This window comes from Nerophis ophidion, linkage group LG23 (assembly GCF_033978795.1).
Source record: "Nerophis ophidion isolate RoL-2023_Sa linkage group LG23, RoL_Noph_v1.0, whole genome shotgun sequence".
NCBI classification, from domain to species: domain Eukaryota; kingdom Metazoa; phylum Chordata; class Actinopteri; order Syngnathiformes; family Syngnathidae; genus Nerophis; species Nerophis ophidion.
The window spans coordinates 41,936,986-41,951,733 of NC_084633.1; the positions used below are offsets into that span (position 1 = coordinate 41,936,986).

The 14,748-nt window shown below is 38.4% G+C and overlaps 1 protein-coding gene across 1 annotated transcript in view; it reads left to right on the forward strand.

The window, feature by feature from the left end:
* Window positions 1–14,748, forward strand: part of tbcd (tubulin folding cofactor D) — an 82,461-nt gene that overhangs the window by 37,293 nt on the left and 30,420 nt on the right. The window contains exons 15-26 of the mRNA XM_061884678.1: window positions 6,102–6,159; window positions 6,248–6,277; window positions 8,161–8,246; window positions 11,232–11,312; window positions 12,717–12,790; window positions 12,908–13,025; window positions 13,099–13,159; window positions 13,241–13,263; window positions 13,342–13,373; window positions 13,455–13,517; window positions 13,588–13,664; window positions 13,812–13,893. Coding sequence (XP_061740662.1) covers window positions 6,102–6,159; window positions 6,248–6,277; window positions 8,161–8,246; window positions 11,232–11,312; window positions 12,717–12,790; window positions 12,908–13,025; window positions 13,099–13,159; window positions 13,241–13,263; window positions 13,342–13,373; window positions 13,455–13,517; window positions 13,588–13,664; window positions 13,812–13,893 — 785 coding nt within the window. The remainder of the gene's footprint in view (window positions 1–6,101; window positions 6,160–6,247; window positions 6,278–8,160; window positions 8,247–11,231; window positions 11,313–12,716; window positions 12,791–12,907; window positions 13,026–13,098; window positions 13,160–13,240; window positions 13,264–13,341; window positions 13,374–13,454; window positions 13,518–13,587; window positions 13,665–13,811; window positions 13,894–14,748) is intronic.

The window sequence follows — 14,748 nt, forward strand, 5'->3', positions numbered from 1 at the left end:
TGGGAACGACACATTTTTTTTTTCCTGTCTCACAGACTCGGTGTTTACTCATTAATACTCGTTTAGGCACAACGTACAAACAAAAAAGTTATCTGAAGTGCAATTGTGACCGTCTGAAGGCGAGGGCGGTCCAGCTCCAGGTCTGAAAATGACCCTTAGCAAAGAACAATCAAGTGTTTTGCAGAAAGTAGTTTATCTCGGGCTGTCACGTGTCACAGCTCCCTGCTCCCGAAGACACAAGTAGTCGTACGAGAGAGAAGCATGCGGTGTTATTGGTGTGCTACTGTAGAAACATTCTAGACAGATGGAATATGTTTTTTAGACAGCCACTTCCTGGATGTCATGTAAGGTGATAGTGTGTTTTATCATCATTTCATTTTATTCCTTTCAGGAAAATGCATACCGTATTTCCTTGAATTGCCGCCGGCCGGGGCGCTAATTAATTTAAAACCTCTTCTCACTCCGTCGCTTACCAAAGGCATGCAGTAAATTTAGGTCTGCGCTTATAAATCTGAGTGTAATGTAAGGATACCATCATGAAAAGCACATTTAATAAAAAAAAAGTTATTATGGTCTTACCTTTACTTATAAATGAAGTCCATGCGCAGCTCCTTCTAATCAAAAGCATCGATAACTTGTTTATAAAAGTCTTCCTTATCTTTCTTCAGTTTTAAAAGTCTCTCTGTCTCGATGGAGATCTTCCTTTATGACCTCCTGCTTCGATTGAAAGTCCAGTTTAGAAAACTGTTTTATTTTAGATATGTAATCCTCCATGTTAAAAGTGCAAGCGAGAGGAAAAAAAATAAACGATCACTGCTCACTCTTGCTGCTAGTTGTCACTTCTTCTGCAGCCGAGTTGTCGCAAGAAGGATCACTAGCGCCCTCTACCACCAGGAGGCGGGAGTCATTTAATGACTCATATTGACACACGCAGCTACGGTATATTAATAAAACATAGCTGCTTACTGTTCTTTTTAGCATATTCAATAGCTTGGACCTTAAATTCTACTGATAGCTCTTAATCTTCTTCTCTTTATGTGATTCCAAATGATTGAAATCAGCCTCCTCCATTTTCATTTCATTTTTATTCATCTCATTCATTGATGTGCATTTTGAACGATACATAATTATACCTCAATTATACAATTTAAATTCACACACCAATGCCTGAGAACGAGCAGGATGAAGAAAATCTTATGATTTCTTGTCCCCTTTGACATAATAGATTATCTTACTGCATGAATATCATTTACACTGACACATATATCCAAATGTAATGAAACAATCAAAAAAAAAAAACCCACAAAAAAACACAACAAGTGCAAAACTTCATAAAAGTATAAACCAAACAGAGAAAATAATAATAATAATATACACCTCACGGAAGGATACAGAGCAAATACAAAACCAGACAAAAAAACTAAGTAAAATAATAAATAAAGAACAAAATGTAAACACTTATGGCTGTTCATATGATCTTATTGTTCTATCTTTATATATTTTTTTCAATTGGATAATATTTTTACAGTTTTTTATCTCGAATTCCACAATTTTACCCCCACCACTGATGTACACATTTGTTTTAAAGTTGTCCTTGAATATTGCTGTTTGAAATGACCTTTTCTTCTATGCCCTGTATTCTCAGAAGTGATGACAAACATTTTTTGTAAATTTGCTGGTAATGTATTACTTCTAGCCTTAAACATGACACAGAATGTGTAGCTTTAATAGCTCCTGTAGTTTCAATAGTCCAGAGTTAATAAATAATATTTTAGTGTGTTCTAAGTAATGTACTTTATGAATAATCCTTATAGCTCTTTTCTGTAATTAATACAATGCCTTTATGTTGCTCTTATTTGTGTTCCCCCACACTTCCACACAGTAGCTGATATATGGCAATATAAGTGCAGAATACAATATACGCATTGCCCTATGATCTAACACATATTTTACCTTGTTTAATATAAAAATACTCTTAGACATCTTTTTTCGTACATGTGCAATATGATATTTCCATGCCATTTTGAAATTGATGACAGGTGAAGTGTCACTCGTGACGTGATGAGTTTGACCCGGTGGAAATTCTAGGCATATGCTAATTATTTGGCGAAACAAGTTCGACCTGGCGGAAATTCTAGACATGCGCTAATAAAAATAATATTTTGCGAAAGGAGTTTGACCCGGCGTTAATCCTGAGCCGGCGGTAATGCTAAGTATGCGCTAATTATTTAGCGAAACGAGTTTGACCCGGCAGTAATTCTAGGCAGGCGCATACTATATACCCGGCGGTAATTCAAGGAAATAGGGTATATACACGCCACGTACAGTTGACACTTTCATGTTTTTTGTTTCTTATACATTTCCATGATCAGAAAGGAGCAGATGGAAGAATAATATTCTTATATTTATTTGCCCCCCTTTTTAGATGACTTTATAACTGTTCTCTCCACCAACATACTTTTTAAGTTTTCGTTTAAGAATTTTCACAATGGCACGTCCAATCAAAGTTAAAAATCAGTTTGATATTATTCCAGTTGTCTCTTTTTGTAACTCTTTTAAATTCAAAGATATTCTTGCAACTTTATAAGTCTTTCTTTAGAGAATTCCATGCTTTCACAGCAGCAACAAACAAGCACATTTCTTTCAAATGTGTTGGCACTCTTGGATGTTTAAAATCATACGGCCTTCTGTGCTTCTCATCTTCAGACGTGAACACAAATACAACTTTTGTAAGTCCTTCAGAATAACTTATTTTCTATCTTTGAACATCACTAATAGATTATGCAATTCTACAATGTCTTTTAGTTGTAATAATCCTGCCCTCATGAAGAGTGGATTTGTGTGCTCTCTATATCTTGCTGTAAAAATGATATTCAGTACTCTTTTCTGTGAAATAAATATGTCACCGAAATGACATAAAACAAACAAACCGTTTTTGGAATAGAAATGGATATTGTTTACATTTGAACTGATACTTGTACCTATTTGGTAGTATTGAAACGGTTTCAGTGCCTCATGGTCCCTGAACAGCTACAATTTTTTAATAGAAAAAAACGTACGCTTTTTTTTGGAAAACAATGTCTTTTCATTTTTATGGAATTCAATTTGAACAGAAGAATGGTAATTTGATTACCTTAAAAGTAAGAAATAACATCCCCAACAAATGTTAATAAATACAAAACCAACACTAATAGAGAACACACAGAAACGACTTGCTTGGGTTCTAATGCTGATGCTTAGAATTCCCGGGATCGTTAACGCACTTGCTCGCCGTGATAATTGGTGCATAATGAGGAGGTGCTGTGTTGCTGCAGCGATGGCAGGGTTTTACTGTTGCTTCTTAAGACCGCTGTTAAGTTAAAAAGAGCCTCAGACTCTGTGTGCAAACCATACTGACACCATGTCACTTGTCCAATATCACCATCAATCACTTGAATCTGCATTCATTTAGCCTTGGCACCAAAAGGAGGTTTCTCCTTCTTTCTTCTGTCTGCTGGTTATTCCTGCTAATAACAAATGTCAATCAATATCAGAGTCATACCGGTAATAACAAACATACCGTTCAATTAAAACCTCCGTCACATGGAGTATAGACAGACTCTATGTTATTAATTCATATTAAATTGTCCCTAATGAAACCATTTTAGCTGATTTGGTGCATTTACAAACAGCTAAAATTATGAACAAATCAAACTATAACCTGCTACCCAATAATGCACAATAATTATTATCAACAAAAGAGGAGTGCAATCTGAGAGAAAACTCTTAACTGAAATTATTTGCATGCACGTACAAAACTGTGGGGTTTGATGATGGAATAGATCAGTGGTTCTCAACCTTTTTTCAGTGATGTACCCCCTGTGAACATTTTTTTAATTCAAGCATCCCTTAATCAGAACAAAGCATTTTTGGTTGAAAAAAAAGAGACAAAGGAGTAAAATTCAGCACTATGTCATCAGTTTCTGATTTATTAAATTGTATAACAGTGCAAAATATTGCTCATTTGTAGTGGTCTTTCTTCAACTTTTTGGAAAAAAAGATATAAAAATAACTAAAAACTTGTTGAAAAATAAACAAGTGATTCAATTATAAATAAAGATTTCTACACATAGAAGTAATCATCAACTTAAAGTGCCCTCTTTGGGGATTGTAATAGAGATCCATCTGGATTCATCAACTTCATTCTAAACATTTCTTCACAAAAAAAGAAATCTTTAACATCAATATTTATGGAACATGTCCACAAAAAATCTAGCTGTCAACACTGAATATTGCATTGTTGCATTTCTTTTCACAGTTTATGAACTTACTTTCATATTTTGTTGAAGTATTATTCAATAATTATATTTATAAAGGATTTTTGAATTTTTGCTATTTTTAAAATATTTCAAAATAATCTCCCGTACCCCTTGGCATACCTTCAAGTACCCCCATTTGAGAACCACTGGAATAGATGAAGCAAATCAGTCAATGTGCTAATATTATCACCTTTAAGAGGCTATTGGAACTACAAGTGTTTACAAATCCAAAAAGAATTGTGACATATAAATGGAACTATTGAAAAACAAGATATTATCTCAAGAAGTGAAACGTAACGGTTTTAACTATTCCGAACACTCATATTTAGAATTATTAGATACAAATTATGTTGGAAATTGAGAACAAGAACTAATGTGTTTGTTAGTAATTGCGATTAAGTTGACAGGAGGAATGATTAAATAAGCTTTGCTTCTTCCTACTCCTTTCGGGCTTGATTTAAAGCAGGGGTCACCAACACCAGGTCGCCCGTAAGGACCAGATGAGTCGCCTGTTGGCCTGTTCTAAAAATAGCTCAAATAGCAGCACTTACCAGTGAGCTGCCTCTGATTTTTAAGTTTTATTTATTTACTAGCAAGCTGGTCTCGCTTTGCTCTGCATTTTTAATTCGAAGAGAGACAAATCTCAAATAGATTTGAAAATCCACGAAAATATTTTAAAGACTTGGTCTTCACTTGTTTAAATAAATTCATATATATTTTTTTACTTCTTATAACTTTCAGAAAGACCATTTTAGAGGAAAAAATACAACCTTAAGAACGATTTTAGGATTTTTAAACACGTATACCTTTTTACCTTTTAGATTCCTTCCTCTTCTTTCCTGACAGTTTAAATCAATGTTCAAGTAATTTTTTTTATTTTTTTTTTATTGTAATGAATAATAAATACATTTTAATTTAATTCTTCATTTTAGCTTCTGTTTTTTCAACAAAGAATATTTGTGAAATATTTCATCAAACTTATTATGATTAAAATTCCCAAAAAATATTCTGGCAAATCTAGAAAATCTGTAGAATCAAATTTAAATCTTAATTCAAAGTCTTTAGAATTTGTTTAAATTTTTTTGTTCTGGAATATCTAGAAGAAATAATGATTTGTCTTTGTTAGAAATATAGCTTGATCCAATTTGTTATATATTCTAACAAAGTGCAGATTGGATTTTAACCTATTAAAAACATGTCATCAAATATATATTATTATTGTGATAAACTATTAGGATGATCAGTGTTTCCACAAAGATAAATATCATGAATTATTAATAATAACATAGAGTTAAAGGTAAATTGAGAAAATTGGCTATTTCTGGCAATTTATTTAAGTGTGTATCAAACTGGTAGCCCTTCGCATTAATCAGTACCCAAGAAGTAGCTCTTGGTTTGAAAAAGGTTGGTGAAAGCTGATTTAAAGCGAGAGGGAATATATGTAATGTTCGAAATCAACTTCTACCATCCATCCATCCATCATCTTCCGCTTATCCGAGGCCGGGTCGCGGGGGCAGCAGCCTAAGCAGGGAAGTCCAGACTTCCTTCTCCCCAGCCACTTCGTCTAGCTCCTCACGGAGGATCCCGAGGCGTTCCCAGGCCAGCCGGGACACATAGTCTTCCCAACATGTCCTGGGTCTTCCCCGTGGCCTCCAACCGGTTGGACGTGCCCTAAACACCTCCCTAGGGAGGCGTTCGGGTGGCATCCTGACCAGATGCCCGAGCCACCTCATCTGGCTCCTCTCACTCAACTTCTATTAATCAACAAAATGAAGTGTCTAATGTATATGTGCTTTTCCACAGCTCTTTGCAGGTCACCACCGTGTTTGATCGAGAAGTCAGCTGCCGCAGAGCTGCCTCTGTACGTATTTGGCATTCGTATCAATTATCATAACCTATCAGTTGAGTGGTGACAGAATTCAACTTGTTATTGTCTCACTCTGTCTCAGGCCGCTTTCCAGGAGAACGTCGGCAGACAGGTCTGTGATTACACCATTGTACCATACTACTTCATATTACCAACCCCGTTTCCATATGAGTTGGGAAATGGTGTTAGATGTAAATATAAACAGAATACAATGATTTGCAAATCCTTTTCAAGCCATATTCAGTTGAATATGCTACAAAGACAACATATTTGATGTTCAAACTCATAAACATTTTATTTTTTTTGCAAATAATCATTAGCTTTAGAATTCAATGCCAGCAACACGTGACGAAGAAGTTGGGAAAGGTGGCAATAAATACTGATAAAGTTGAGGAATGCTCATCAGACACTTATTTGGAACATCCCACAGGTGTGCAGGCTAATTGGGAACAGGTGGGTGCCATGATTGGCTATAAAAACAGCTTCCCAAAAAATGCTCAGTCTTTCACAAGAAAGGATGGGGCGAGGTACACCCCTTTGTCCACAACTGCGTGAGCAAATAGTCAAACAGTTTAAGAACAACCTTTCTCAAAGTGCAATTGCAAGAAATTGAGGGATTTCAACATCTACGCTCCATAATATCATCAAAATGTTCAGAGAATCTGGAGAAATCACTCCACGTAAGCGGCATGGCCAGAAACCAACATTGAATGACCGTGACCTCTTCCATCCCTCAGACGGCACTGTATCAAAAACCGACATCAATCTCTAAAGGATATCACCGCATGGGTTAGGGAACACTTCAGAAAACCACTGTCACTAAATACAGTTGGTTGCTACATCTGTAAGTGCAAGTTAAAGCTCTACTAAGCAAAGCGAAAGCCATTTATCAACAACATCCAGAAACCTCGCCGACTTCTCTGGGCCCGAGATCATCTAAGATGGACTGATGCAAAGTGGAAAAGTGTTCTGTGGTCTGTTTAGTCCACATTTCAAACTGTTTTTGGAAATATTCGACATCGTGTCATCCGGACAAAAGGGGAAGCGAACCATCCCAGACTGTTATCCAAGCAAAGTTGAAAAGCCAGCATGTGTGATGGTATGGGGGTGCATTAGTGGCCAAGGCATGGGTAACTTACACATCTGTGAAGGCACCATTAATGCTGAAAGGCACATACAGGTTTTGGAACAACATATGTTGTCATCTAAGCGCCGTCTTTTTCATGGACGCCCCTGCTTATTTCAGCAAGACAATGCCAAGCCACATTCAGGAAGTGTTACAACAGCGTAGCTTAGTAAAAAAAGAGTGCGGGTACTTTCCTGGCCCGCCTGCAGTCCAGACCTGTCTCCCATGGAAAATGTGTGGCGCATTATGAAGCGTAAAATAGGACAGCGGAGACCCCGGACTGTTGAAGGACTGAAGCTCTACATAAAACAAGAATGGGAAAGAATTCCACTTTCAAAGCTTCAACAATTAGTTTCCTCAGTTCCCAAAGGTTTATTGAGTGTTGTTAAAAGAAAAGGTGATGTAACACACTGGTGAACATGTCCTTTCCCAACTACTTTGGCACGTGTTGCAGCCATGAAATTTTAAGTTATTATTTGCACAAAAAAAATTACGTTCATGAGTTTGAACATCAAATATGTTGTCTTTGTAGCATATTCAACTGAATATGGGTTGAAAAGGATTTGCAAATCATTGTATTATGTTTATATTTACATCTAACACAATTTGCCAACTCATATGGAAACGGGGTTCGTACACCTTTACCGTGATTTATTTTTAAGCTTATTTGCTGTCAAAATAGTGTCTAGGTCTTCATGATACAACTTGTAGTGCTCATGAAAACGTTTGAAGCTGGAATAGCCTTCCAGTACAGCTTCAGGGCAGGAGCGAACCACAGTCCCTAACTGTCACTCAGCTCTAAATCACTCTTCAAGTGTGTGGCCACGTTCCTCTGGGCTGAATTGGCGTGTTTGTCTGTCAATCAACAGGGGACATTTCCACATGGTATTGACATTGCAACTGCAGCCGACTACCATGCAGTGGGAAATCGCAACAACTGCTATCTGAAGACCAGGTAGGAAAATACATGCAGTAATACCGATATTCACACAAATACAGTACACTGGGCACTCATTAAGAGACAAAAAATACCACTCTGATTTGACACATTTTACATATACACTGTAACGCTGCAATTGTATAATGCAATATAACACAAAGGTTAGCAACAGCAGCTTAGCTATGTGACCGACATTGCAAACATTACAGTCACCTTTTGACCGAACATCATGCTAGATTAGCCTATTGTTGCTTAAGAAAAACACAATGATCAAACTTGCAGCTCCTATATTTGACAGATAGTTGCCTTTATTACACAAATATGCACTTGTTCAGCAGACCACAAACTAGGTCTAGTTGTATTGCTCCACACTTAGCTTGTTTTTAGTATCAGTTACTTCAACAATATTGGTTAGTGATTAAACATTTCTTTTTGCGCCTCGTGTAGGTAGAGGGATGCCTGCTTTTTTTTTTTATAGGAGATACAGTTTATAGGGTATACACAGAGGGGGCGGGCTAAGAAAGGGGTTTCCTTCATCAGTGTGTGATTTGTGGCAGCACAACACAAATCTGGAGCGCCAGCATTAGATTTGGCCCTGCCTGTGCACTCATTCATAAACACATTGTAAAACACCTGCTCCAACACAATAAGAAGACAAAGTCGGAGGGATAGTTGGTGCCAATTAAGCAAATAATTAGACTCTTCAATACACTTTTTTGACTAGGGAAAAATCAAGCAGTCACAGATGCCTCCGTCTTGTGTGTGATGTTAAAAAATAAAAATAAGCGACTGAAGAAAGGTGATTTATAGTCCTGAAACTATACATTTTTGCTTTTTGTGCTTTTTTGTCACTTTTTGCAAATGCTTTATTCTTCTCCCAACCGAGCACATACTGTACATATACATTCACTGTACAAACATACGTATACAGTAGGGCAAAAACGTATTTAGTCAGCCAGCGATTGTGCAAGTTCTGCCACTTAAAATGATGACAGAGGTCTGTAATATTCATCATAGGTACACTTCAACTGTGAGAGACAGAATGTGAAAAAAAATCCAGGAATTCACATTGTAGGAATTTTAAAGAATTTATTTTTAAATTATGATGGAAAATAAGTATTTGGTCAACCATTCAAAGCTCTCACTGATGGAAGGAGGTTTTGGCTCCAAATCTCACGATACATGGCCCCATTCATTCTTTCCCTAACACGAATCAATCGTCCTGTCCCCTTAGCAGAAAAACAGCCCCAAAGCATGATGTTTCCACCCCCATGCTTAACAGTAGGTATGGCGTTCTTGGGATGCAACTAAGTATTCTTCTTCCTCCAAACACGACGAGTTGAGTTTATACCAAAAAGTTCTATTTTGGTTTCATCTGACCACATGACTTTCTCCCAATCCTCTGCTGTATCATCCATGTACTCTCTGGCAAACTTCAAATGGGCCTGGACATGCACTGGCTTAAGCAGGGGGACACGTCTGGCACTGCAGGATTTGATTCCCTGTCGGCGTAGTGTGTTACTGATGGTAACCTTTGTTACTTTGGTCCCAGCGCTCTGCAGGTCATTCACCAGGTCCCCCCGTGTATTTCTGTGATTTTTGGTCACAGTTTTCATGATCATTTTGACCCCACGGGATGAGATCTTGCGTGGAGTCCCAGATCGAGGGAGATTTTCAGTGGTCTTGTATGTCCTCCATTTTCTGATAATTGCTCCCACAGTTGATTTTTTTCACACCAAGCTGCTTGCCTATTGTAGATTCACTCTTCCCAGTCTGGTGCAGGTCTACAGTTCTTTTCCTGGTGTCCTTTGACAGCTCTTTGGTCTTGGCCATAGTGGAGTTTGGAGTCTGACTGTTTGAGGCTGTGGACAGGTGTCTTTTATACAAATAACGAGTTCAAACAAGTGCCATTAATACAGGTAACGGGTGGAGGACAGAAAAGCTTCTTAAAGAAGAGGTTACAGGTCTGTGAGAGCCAGAGATCTTCCTTGTTTGAAGTGACCAAATACTTATTTTCCACCATAATTTACAAATAAATTCTTTAAAATTCCTACAATGTGAATTCCTGGATTTATTTTTTTCACATTCTGTCTCACAGTTGAAGTGTACCTATTATGAAAATTACAGACCTCTGTCATCATTTTAAGTGGGAGAACTTGCACAATCGCTGGCTGACTAAAGGCTTTTTTGCCCCACTGTACATACTGTACATATACAGGTACATATACATACACATACTCATACATAGATAGTACTTTATTGATTCCTTCAAGAGAATTCCCTCAGGAAAATTAAATGCACATAATCATGTTTTATCAAGCATAAATTAACGTTGTTGCCCTAGAGTAAACTGGGTAACACATGGCACACTGAAAAAGCTTGATCTATTGTTACTATAACAATCTACAAGGTTAATATAGCTGGCTCCTCTTTCTTTCCCTCCATTTTTCTGCATTATTTTGTATCTCTAGTTATCATTATGTATATGTATTGTTGCATTTGAACAACTGTATTGTTGATTACAGAGGTCAATTATTGCTATTGTTCATTATCAATAGCGCTATTTATATTGGTATTTGTATTGCTCCAGTTGTAGTGTAAAAATGCTCATTGTCATTTATGTATTATTTATTTCGCTAACTGCTTCTTTGCTACCACTTTTACAATCATATTGGTACATATCCTATTTGCTGATGTTGTTGTTGTTGTGTTCGCTGTTGTTGTTGTTGTTGTTGTCTCTCTGCCTTATCCCCCTTTTGTCCCCACAATTTCCCACCCTGTCTTCCTTTTTTCCCTCTTCCTATCCCCTCCTGCTGTGTCCCGGCGGCACCAAATGATAATATAAATACAATTGATAAAGTCAAATACAAATAAGGCAACAAGAGAAATATCCTACCCCTCTCTCTTGTAAAGTAAATGTGAACAGCCGATTTGAGCATCTACATCAACCAGTTCCAGTGTTTTAATGTTCAATTTCTTGTTTTTTGTTTCTTTTGTCAGTGTTTACATTTCCAGTTTTCCCGAGTACACCAATGTAATGATTGACCACTTGGTAGCCATGAAGATCAACCACTGGGACAGGTAAGTTCTTATAAAAATGGGAGACTTTACCTCCCTGATTGGCACTCAGTATCAAGGTTTGGAATTGGGGGTTAAATCACTAAAAATAATTCCCAGGTGTGGCCCACGCAACTGTTCACTGCTCCCCTCTTCCCAATGGAGTGAACAAGGGATGGGTCAAATGCAGAGAATAATTTCGCCAGACCTAGTAGATAGATAGGTCTTCATTGTCATTGCACAAGTACAACAAAACTTCGTTTTCAGCACAAACCTGTTCAAGATGAGACAAAAAAACAGTGTAGAGGGTTACAGAACAAGAACGCTGATGGGTCGCCATAAGGCGCCCCATAAAAGATGGGAAAAAGGTAAACGCTGGGGAAGGATGAGTAAAAAAATACAATCTAGACTGGGCTCCTAAGGGGGCCCAGTCTGGAGTGGGAAAAAACTTCCATAGCAAAGCACATATACATATTACAACGTACATATCCAGATATCTAGTAACAGAGGGAAGGGAGTTTGGGGTCATTATGGTAGGCCACTGCTCTCAGGCGCTGACCATCCATTCATCACCCCTATGGGATTTGCGTCGAGGGCGTTGGGTTGGGGGTGTGTTGTGTGTATGTGTGGCGTATATTTTTGTGGTTGTGTGTGTGTGTGTGTAAGCCCGTAGTGTGTCTCTGCTCCGCGGCCTTGATGTATTGTGCAGTCGCTAGTCCAAAGTCAACAACAACAGGTGTGTGTCCATGAGAGACAAGAAGGGAGTTTGTTGTGTCTTCACAGCACTGTCCTTCAGGAGAGTCTCCAAGCCAGGGAAACAATCCATGTTGGATTGTGTATGATAGATTTTGTATGCGAGTGAAAATACAATTTGCTTTTCACTCTAAATTGTCAATGACTGGTCCTGAAAAACTGCAGGGTAGACAGTCCGATGTGATCCACAGTTCTTCCCGCATCCTCCAATCATTTGTGGCAGTTTTGGGGTACTTTGAAGACTGCCAGCAACTTCCAATTTGTCGACAAACCAGAGCAACGCTTACTCCAATCAGCAGATGTCCTGTTGTCATAATTCCAAATAGGTAGATAGCTTCACATCCTCGACAGAAAAGGGTCGGCCCTCCTTCTTCTCCCAAGAGTCGGTCGTGTGTCCGGCATCAACCGCTTAGTCACAACAGCAGGTTCCCCCAAACCCAAGATCTTGTCAATTTTGTTGAGGCCAGGTAAATAGCTCCTATGTTTAGATTTGGAGAGCAGTGCAAAAAGAGGCAACAAGAAAGTTAAGAAAAGACAAAGAAGCAAGCAGGAGAGATAAGGGAGAGGAAAGGGGAGCGTCCAGAGACAATCATTGCTTCTTCAACTTGAACTGTTTTCTATACCTACAGTGCATTTTTTTTTAGATATTTTTATTATTATTTTATTTTTTTTCAGTGCCATTCGAGAGCTCACATCCAAAGCCCTCCACAACCTGACGCCTCAAGCCCCTGATTACATGGCGACTTCAGGTAAGCAATGTCACCATACCCGTTTACTTGAAAGTTAAATTCCTCAAGAAGCACATCTTTGACTGAACCCTACAATTATTGGAAACAAATTGCGCTTTCTGTCTTGTTTGTTTGCAGTTTTGCCGCGGCTGTTGCTCATGGCAGTGGCTCCCGACCTTCACGGTCGCCACGGGGCCATCTTGGCGTGCGCTGAGGTCGTGCACGCGCTCTACAAACTGGGCCTGCACAGCAGCAGGTAAAAGTTTTGTAGAGGACACTGCTCACAGCCACAGATGCATCACTTCAAAGCAAACTCCATTCCTAAACAGGACTGTAGTAGACATCATTCCCTCACAATGTGTGGAGGCGTTGAAAGATATTCATCAGAAGGTAATGCGTGCTTCACAGCGTATAAAACTGGGGCCAATAACTCACACTTTTGCTAAATACCATGTGTTGACCCACTTATAGCTTCAAGACAGGAAACAGTACAGGTAGGACGAAAACAAATCAAACATTCCTAACGTTTCATGATCAGAAAACCGAAGTATTGTTTTTGCAATGTTGTGCAGGGGTTTTGGTGGAGAGCTGATGAGGCCAGCGAGTGAGTCAATCTTAAAAAAAAATGAAAATGCAACAAGATCAAACTGACACGAGTAAGAGTTTGAGTTATGTTTTTTTGCAGTGTGCAGACTTATAGAAAAGCTTTCCCTGTCCAAAATGCCCTTCAAGAGCGACCCAGTCATCAGTGAGTCATGTGGTTAAATGACAGGCTTGTACAGTATGTGTCCCTGACCAAGTGTACTACTGCCTTGCAGCTGGCTGGCAGTGGCTTATTGACGACACCATCAAGACTCTGTATCTCGTCTCCAGCGGCGCTAAGGACGGCATTGTGGTAGGACCAAACATTACGCAATTTTACTGAGCATCTTTTTTTCTTGATGAATAATTAACCTTTGCAAAGGCAATAATGCTCAGTTGTTCGTGTAGGAGCACCAGTGGGACAATTGTACTTACTATTCTAGCTTTTGTGTGCCGGCAGGCTGCTGTGGTTTGTGCCCTGACGGCCTTGTGTGAGGAGTACTACCAGGCCCAGACTGGCCAGGCTGATTCTCAGAAGCAGAGTCTGTTCTTTTTGCTTTACTACTCTACATTTAAATGCAATTCCCTACATTTTTAAAGGGGGGGATGTCATTCGATTGGTTTCAGGGTAAGAACTTTAGGAAACTCTGTGAAGTGTCTAGTTCAAACATATCTCCATCCATGTATTTTCTACCGCTTGGCCCTTTTTGGGGTTGCAGGGGGCGCTGGAGCCTATCTCAGCTGCATTCGGGCTGAAGGCGGCGTACTCCCTGGACAAGTCGCAGCCTCATCACAGGACCAACATCTGAATAATTTAATTATAATTCACACAATACAAAGTACCGTATTTTTCGGAGTATAAGTCGCACCTGCCGAAAATGCATGATAAAGAAGAAAAAAAAAAACATATATAAGTCGCACTGGAGTATAAGTCGCATTTTTGGGGGAAATTTATTTGATAAAAGCCAACAACAAGAATAGACATTTGAAAGGCAATTTAAAATAAATAAAGAATAGTGAACAACAGGCTGAATAAGTGTAGGTTATATGAGGCATAAATAACCAACTGCTATGTTAACCTAACATATTATGGTAAGAGTCATTCAAATAACTATTACATATAGAACATGCTATACCTTTACCAAACTATCTCTCACTCCTAATCCATAAATCCCATGAAATCTTATACGTCTAGTCTATTACGTGAATGAGCTAAATAATATTATTGGATATTTTACGGTAATGTGTTAATAATTTCACACATAAGTCGCTCCTTAGTATAAGTCGCACCCCCGGCCAAAGTATGAAAAAAATTGTGACTTATAGTCCGAAAAATACGGTAATAGGAAATGTAAAAGATTGAAGTAGTAGTATTTTGATAAGACAATAAAAAAAAA